General features: G+C 44.0%; 1 protein-coding gene across 1 annotated transcript; it reads left to right on the plus strand.

Annotated features, from left to right (window-relative positions):
- Positions 1–1,055: 1,055 nt before the first annotated feature.
- Positions 1,056–7,102, plus strand: LOC115408125 (kelch repeat and BTB domain-containing protein 12-like). Its single transcript, XM_030118711.1, has 10 exons — positions 1,056–1,187; positions 3,450–3,640; positions 3,761–3,942; positions 4,036–4,168; positions 4,527–4,760; positions 4,850–5,208; positions 5,360–5,633; positions 6,256–6,403; positions 6,489–6,686; positions 6,907–7,102. The coding sequence occupies exons 2-10, from the start codon at positions 3,470–3,472 to the stop codon at positions 7,053–7,055; spliced, it is 1,848 nt and encodes a 615-aa protein (XP_029974571.1). The 5' UTR covers positions 1,056–1,187; positions 3,450–3,469; the 3' UTR covers positions 7,056–7,102.
- Positions 7,103–8,105: the final 1,003 nt, after the last annotated feature.

The raw sequence follows: 8,105 nt of genomic DNA on the forward strand, positions 1-8,105 counted from the left end.
CAGGGCTTCATCTCAAGAAATGGTTTCAACCTGCACTGTACAGTGGGATTGTTTTCATGCCTGATGCCTTTCCACCTCTCAGACATCAATATGACAACATGCATGGAAGAAAGCGTCTTACGTGTGTGTGTTCTATCTGGTGTTGTGAGGGCCTTCAGGTGATTTTATTGCACAACATCAGAATGACTGGAAAACTCTAAAAATGGGTTTACAATCACTAGTATGACATTCCATCCATCCACACACCTTCTAACCGACGTAATGAGGCAGATTGCTGGAGCCACTCACAGGTGACATTGGGCGAAGTTCAGGGTACAAGCTGGACGGGTAAACCGAAGCCTGTCTGACACAAACACATGGGAAAAAAAGTTATTTTCACTTGTGCAGCAAAGTTCTTGTGCTCACATCCACACTGTCTGTTAGCTGCAAGGTACACTCTCTTATATAATACGGCATGCCTGACTGGGCTTCAAATCACTGCTGGAGAGCAACGCTGTACTGACATTTTACGTCTCCTCCAATTATGTGTCTCAGAAACAGACACACCTCCAGACGCATCTGAACCTCAGACTCTTTAATAGTCTGTAAGATAAAAGTCATGTGGTTTGTGACTTTGTGTATGCAGGAAAACACCAATGCTGAGAGCTCAGTCGCTTCTGGCCCATTTAGCTGATGTTGTTACCTTCCAGGAAAAAGCAGACTCTTTAATTGAATCTGTGAAATAAAAAAGTGGATAATTTGGATTTTGTTTTCTGAGTTCTAGTATAATCAAATTCATTGTTTATCTCATGAAATATATAATGATTTCAGTCTTTCTGCACACCAATACCATTATTTTCATGCGTATTAGACACCAAGATCCAGCTTCTTAAGTGTCAAACATTAAATCAACCGTTTGTCTACAGTTTGTAAGATTAAGTTTTACCTGAGAAATTAGTGGTGGACTATGTGCCACTTCCTTCTCTGAGAACACGGCACATTAACAACCCCACTGGACTTTGCCGGTCTATTTTAAACTTCATTTTGTAGTGAGCATGCTCCGTCCACAGCTCAGTGACAGCTAACAGCACACAGCAGAGACCAGCCAGCAAAACACAAACACAGCGGCCTGCGTTGTATCCAGGGGTCTGGAAACTGATGCCGTAGCAGTTTGGGAGTCTACCTGGGGTAACCTTTGGACACCGCTGGTATGTTTCTCCCTGCATGCGCTCGGCTGAACTTGTGCGAACATGCCTTTTCACGCTGTGCCTGCGCAGGCCCGAGGGTGTCATGTGCATGTTTAGCTGAGCCACTAATAGTGTCACCATCAACTCTACAAGCATGTGGGTTTGTTGGCCGGCTGCTCTGAGGCAGACCGAGTTCAAAACACAGTCAACAATCCAGAAAAGTCTAAAGCAAACACAAACTTTAGGTACTCCAATTATCCAACAAATATACAGCCTGAGAGTCTTCTTCTGTTTGTTATGTTACCTGCAATATTAGTCAGGATTTAAATCACACACACTTTTTTCAGCTGACTTCCTGGAGACCACGATACTCACCTGCAGGTATTTAAATAAATGTGTAAGCTCTTTTCCATCCATCCATCCATCGTTCTGCCAACTTTATCCAGGTTATCTAAGCCAGTCACAGCTAATGCTGGATGGAGGGCAGAGTCCACCTTGACAGGACACAATTTCGAGCCTGAAATTACCCCGAAAAGTGTTTCTTTGGAACCCCATGCAGGCATCAGAATAACATGCAAATACTACACATGGAGGATCTTACGCTGGAATCAGACTTCATTCTCTCAGTGCAAACAAGAAAACTCTTTGAGTATATTACTTCAAGTATGAACCAAAAATAATTTTCTGGGGAAGAAAAAGTACTCACAAACATTCATTTTGATTTTTTTTAACTGAATATTTCTCTTTTCTTGTCTTTTCCTTTCACACTTTGAAACACTGTGGGCTGCATGCTGTAGTTGTGACACACTGTGCAGAATGATTAGGCAAGTGAGTATTTTGGCCAGTTCATCATTTTTATGCATATTCCCAACTCCAAGCTGTGTAAACATGAATGCTGATTGGCTTTTAGGATATCAGGCGATGTGTATTGATGTAACGAGGAAGGGTGTGTCTGAAGGAGATCAACACCTTTTATCAAGGTTTGCATAATTGTTAGACAGATTCCTTTCCTCAGGTAAAATAGACTGAAAAAGAGGTTTGACTGAGTCTGGAGAGTGAAATAAAAAATATCAAATGTTTTGTTCAAAGAAGCCAACGGGGTTGAAACTAATGCACTGAGGGAGAAAAAAAAACACCTTTCAAAACTCAAGCACGAAGTTAGTGGAAACCCATCATCCTCCAGTGTGGAGTGTTTCAGACCCGTATCGACCTGGACGACCCAGGAGGCAAAGGTCCTCTGAGCTCAAGACGTGGTCACAGTGAAGAAAGCTGAAACCCCACCAACACTGAACACATCAAGACTGAGCCAAGAAGTACTTGACCACAGGTTTTTCAAAAGTTTTATGAACTGATGAAATGAGAGCGACTATTATTGAAAAGAAGGGGGCATATTGTGTGTGTGTGTGTGTGTGTTCTCGTATTTCTATCCTTCTTGGGGCCAAATGTCCCCACAAGGATAGCAAAACGTGGAACGACGTGCCTTGTGGGGACCTTTTTCCGGTCCTAAGTAGGAGAAACAGTGTTTTCTTGACCATGTTGTTGTTACTGAAAAAAGTAAAAGTGCAAAAACATTTCTTTAGGGTTAGGCTTTGTTGTGTTGTGGGTTAGGGTTAGGGTAAGGGTCAGGGTTAGGGGCTAGACATGAATGGGAGTCAATGGACGGTCCCCACAAGGATAGAAATACAAGATTGAGCCTGTGTGTGTGTGTGTCTGTGTGTGTGTGTGTGTGTGTAAGGAGGATGGCAGGGTGAGTGTGTGTGATCGAGGTTTCCGTGCGGTGTCGGGGGTCCGGTGGGGACAGGGGATTGTTAACATGTAAAGCACTTTGAAATAGACTTTGTATGAAAAGCACTTTATAAATGAAGTTTGGTTGACTGATCTTCTACGCCGCTTAATCCTGCGCAGGGATGCAGGACGAGAGTCAATTCCAGTTCACTCATAGATAAGAGCAGAATACAAAGAGACAGAAAACCACACACACATTCACACTTAGGGTCACCAGTTAACCTTTCATTAATGTTTTTGGAGTGTGAGGAAACCAGAGTGCCTGGAGGAAACTCACACACGTGCAAACGCCACACAGAAACGTCCAGTCAGTATTCGAACCCGGACCTTTCTGATGTGAGTAGAGAGCGCTCGCCACTGTCAACACGTACCTCTCATCAAAAATACAACTCGCCTAATAATTCTGTGCACACTGTAGAACTCAGATGAACTTGACAATCTGTACATTGAATTATTTGTGGCAAATCTACCACAGCTTGTGTCTGTGTGCTACTAAAGGTGCTGCAGAAGAGGAACTCATGGATGCTGACGTTCTGGACTCAGCTCGGTCAGAACATGGTTCACTCCTGCTGAGCCAGCTGGAAAAGATGAGAGCATCTGCAGAGCTGACTGACGTGGTTCTGCTGGCAGAGGGGATCCCTTTCCACTGCCACAAGGTGGTGCTGTCTGCATTTAGTCCTTATTTCCAGGTAACCTGACAGAGCGCCATACTCTGAACATGTCCAGCAGGATGATGTGAGAGTGACTATGTGTGAAAGTGATGATGAAGCCGTGAGGTTTTTATCCTGCTGATGAACATTTGTGCACAGGCCATGTTTACATGTGGCCTGAAGGAGACGCGGGGAGGAGAGGTGCCTCTCCGAGACACTCCTGCTCAGAGCCTGGAGCTGCTGCTGGATTACATGTACCGTGCTGACCTCCCGCTCTCCAACAGCAACATACAGGGAGTGGCTGCTGCGGCCTTCCTGCTCCACGTGGACGGAGCCTTCAGGTTGGACAAAGGAAAAATTAAAAATTAAAAATACATTTCAGCTGCTCAAGAAGTAATGACGTGTTTTGCTCCTGTCGTCTCCATTTTGACCAGGTTGTGTCAGAACCACATGGAGGCCTGCATGGACTCATCCAACTGTGTTGGTTTGTACCACTGGGCTCGAGACCTCGGGGCGACGAGTCTCGCTGACTGTGCCCTGCGATACCTCTGTCAACACTTCACACAGGTACATTACTGGCAACGACAAATATTGTTACAACAAGCAGAATAAAGATCTACTTGCCCTCGATTTGATTGATGAAAAAAAGGGACTTCACAGGCCTCTTTGATTTAAGAGGTCACAGTGAACCTCGGCCTCGTTCAAACACACTTGTTTTTCAGCTTTTAGGTGCAAACAGGAAGTGTGACTGGTTTTGCAGAGTCATGGTTAAAGTGTAGAGATCACTTTGGGAAGTTATAATATAATGTTTGACATAGTTTTTCCACTCCAGCACTCATGGATTGGCACATATCTGTGTCATTTTATGTTTTCCCCGCTTCATTGGTAATGTTTGTTGTTGCTTTGTTCTTCCTGTTCTCTGAAGGTTTGCGAAGAGCAGGAAGTTCTGGAGTTGGACGCCCAAAGTCTGGGTGATCTCTTGGGCTTGGACGACCTCAACATATCACAGGAGGAGGTCGTGCTGGAGTTGGTGCTCCGCTGGGTGGAAAGGCGGCGAGGCGACTCGCAGAGCGAAGCGCAGGCCGTGCAGCTGCTCAGACGAGTGCGGCTGGAGCTGGTGGAGCCTGGATTCCTGCGCAAAGCGAGGAGGAGAAACCCAGTGAGGGACACTCATTGATGTCACGTTTCTTCATTCACATTCAACATGAGACATGACAAGAGTGCCATACTTCCAAATGAACCTTCCAGGTGCTGCTCCGTGACGCTGAGTGCTTCGGGATGATCGACGCCGTTCTCCAGACGTCGGGTCTCTGCGAGACCTCGGCCCCCCCGCGTCCCGCTCTCCGCTACGGCATGGAGACGACCGACTTGCTGCTCTGTTTGGGTGGAGTGAACATGGAGGGAGTTCCTGCCCGCCGAGGAGGATGTGCGGACCTCAGTTTTTGCTTTGCCCCAAACGGTAGAAAGAAATATTTCATCCCCTCTCCACTGAGGGGCTGTGGAGGTCGGGGGCAAATCACAGCAGGAGCAGTGACCAGAGACAACAGCGTGGTGGTGGCAGTGGAGGCAGAAGACGAACACAGGACGAAGAAGGTTGATGTGTACAGGTGTGTGTGTATATATATACTCATAAATCATATATATATATATATATATATATATATATATATATATATATATATATATATATATATATATATATATATATATATATATAATCAAATAGCCCTGCTGTGAAAGTTCCTGTTTGTGTTCCAGGTATGATAACTCCGAGGAGAACAGCTGGGTGAAGCTGTGCTCAGCAGCATACAGAGACATGTATGCCTTGGGGCTGGTGGGAGATGCCCTCTACTTGATAGGAGGGCAGATGAAAGTGCGTAATCACTACGTTATCACAGACAGTGTGGAGAGGTGGTCTCTGAAGAGGGGGGGCAGTTGGCTGAGCTTCGCTCCCTTGCCTCTTCCTCTAGCCTGTCATTGTGTTGTGAGCCTGAAGGAGCGTCTCTACGTGTTGGGAGGATGGACGCCGCAGGTACACGCAACTGTCACTTTAAAATGTGTTGGAAATGTGCTTTTAAAGAAGATTTTTGTCTTGTTTGGCAGTTTTTTTTCTAATATTAAGGAAGCAGTGTGTCAATTTGAATTAGTTATACAGTTGAAATAACTTGTTGTATCTTTATTCAGTGATGATGACAATCCTGGGATTGGTTGAAGTAACATAGTCAGCTGTGGTCAAACACATGAATCACATTACTTTTTGAGTGATTTTCAAAAGAATAACAGTCTAGTGTATGGTAAAAGCGTTTGGAAGGCAGACTATGTGGAGAGTATAAGATTTTAGCTCTCTGCTGCCCTCTACTGGTACCATCAAGAAACACAGGTCAAGTGAGATGAACGTGGCGGATGGCAAAATCTGACTCATTTATGACAAGAATTCATGCATTAAAGCTGTAGCTTGTTTTGCACATTTAGTACAATTTGCAAAAATAGTAACGATTGTCATATCAATTCATTGAGGGTAAACACTTTTAATCGTGGCTGTAAAAAACATTTTACTACTTTATGAAATTGTTGGCTTTGTTACATTAAATTTGGTCAGATGCTTCACATTACTGACCATGCCCTTTGCCTGAATCTCCTTGCTCATCTCTCAGGAGGAGCCAGATGAGGAACCCGACATGTTGAGTAACCGTGTGTTTCTCTTTGACCCGGGCAAAGACAGATGGACAGAGTGTGCCAGGATGAAATACTCCAGGTATCGCTGTGGAACAGCTGTCCTCAATGGAGAAATTTATGTTTTAGGTAAGATAAGTGCAAGACTGTACCACTGTAACCTTTGAGTGTATTCGTTTTCTGCATTTGAATCATGTTACATGTATGTTTTCAGGTGGTATCGGGTGTGATGGTGAGGACCGTGGACAATCGCGTCGTTGCTTGAGCTCTGTGGAGATCTACAACCCAGACAAGGACACCTGGAGGGCGGGACCCACTCTGCCCACATCCCTGCTTTCTCTTCGAACCAACGCTTCAAACACAGGGGTAGTGGAGGGAAAGCTTTACCTCTGTGGATACTACAAAGGAGCCAGTGAGTACTGAATATCTGTCGGTTGCATTTTTTGGAGCGTTTTGCTTAATCTTTAAGCACAGATTAACTTGTTGTAAAATGCTATTGCCTTGTGATTGCAAAGTCCCAAGGAACACTTTCTATGTGCATCACAGTTGAGGAATGGTAGCTAACTGAAGAGACAGTGTCTCTGGAAATTAGATTTTGTTCAGCCATCACATAATCGTTCTCATGTCTGCAGGCCGCCATGAGATCATCACCAAGGAGATTTTAGAATTGGACCCTGCAGACAATGTGTGGACGGTGGTGGAAAGACGAGCAGCCATGCACGACAGTTACGACGTTTGTCTGGTGGCTAATCTCAATCCTCGAGACCTCCTCACACCTTAATTCATCTCTTCCTGACTCTGAGCCTCAATGCCAGGGCCAAGAACCTCAAAAACGTCACGACCAGCACAGAAACAAGACAAGGGGTCAACAGCACCAGCTCGTCTGAGACGATGAAGTTGAAGTCATGCCTATTTTTCGTATTGGATGGTGCACTTAAGTCACTCACCTGTATTGGAGATCTTTGGCTGTTCTTTCAGATGTTGATCATGGTAATTGCATACACCCACCTTTCATGTGGACGACAATGTACCATGCAGGAGGTTCAGCCATTGTTTTCGTCATTTTTCTGGCTGCTTCTGAGAGGAACTCACCACACCACCTTGTGCTGTAAACGGAGCAGGGCAAGTTGGAAAACAGCATATCACAAATTGAGCTTATTAAAAACTGCTGCTTATGCAACACCATGTGTCCCTATCATATAAATCCTGCTGCCAATTTCTGTGTTTAAATGGCAAATGTTTTCACTTAATCTGTAACTTTTTTTAACTTTTAATGTGGTTCTGGATTGTGGTTAAGAGATTTTAGAAATAGGTGTTTAATTCTCATCCAAGTCATTACTTTTCCATTTTTGCCTCTTCAGTCATTAGCAGAGAAACAAAGAGAGAAACTGCAATAATTACTGATCGTGTTTTAATGTTTCTCCAAGCAGAAGCGTTTAAAAAAACAGTGTCTTACAGCATTTTGCAACTAAAACAAATCATCCTGAGCACTTCTAAAATTCAGTTTAACAAAGATGACAACACTTAATGTTTGAGTTGAGTGAACTTACTGGAAATGATTATGGCAAAAATATTTGAGAGAATTTATGAGTTGTCTTATGCTAAGGTTTTACTGTGAAGCTGAGAAATGTCAATGCAAAAGAAAAAAAAAATCGATTTTCAGACTGTTTTCTTGTGGCTTATCTCCCTGCAGTTGGCTCAGAGTCACAATATATTGATACCATTATGTTTTCTTCTTTTTCACGCATAGTCTTTGTGACTTTGAACAAACTTTGTAAAAAACCACATTAAATAGCGATGCCAGCATCCCCCTCTCATTTCTTTCCATGGT

The sequence above is a fragment of the Salarias fasciatus genome, chromosome 20 (assembly GCF_902148845.1).
Source record: "Salarias fasciatus chromosome 20, fSalaFa1.1, whole genome shotgun sequence".
Classification (NCBI taxonomy): Eukaryota; Metazoa; Chordata; class Actinopteri; order Blenniiformes; family Blenniidae; genus Salarias; species Salarias fasciatus.

What these genes read in the sequence shown, in the direction of transcription:
- LOC115408125 (XM_030118711.1), top strand. Translation starts at nt 3,470, where the DNA reads ATGGATGCTGACGTTCTGGACTCAGCTCGGTCAGAACATGGTTCACTC. An exon ending in CATTTAGTCCTTATTTCCAG is followed by an intron (nt 3,641 to 3,760) that starts GTAACCTGACAG and finishes ATTTGTGCACAG; the next exon opens with GCCATGTTTACATGTGGCCT. An exon ending in TGGAGAAATTTATGTTTTAG is followed by an intron (nt 6,404 to 6,488) that starts GTAAGATAAGTG and finishes GTATGTTTTCAG; the next exon opens with GTGGTATCGGGTGTGATGGT.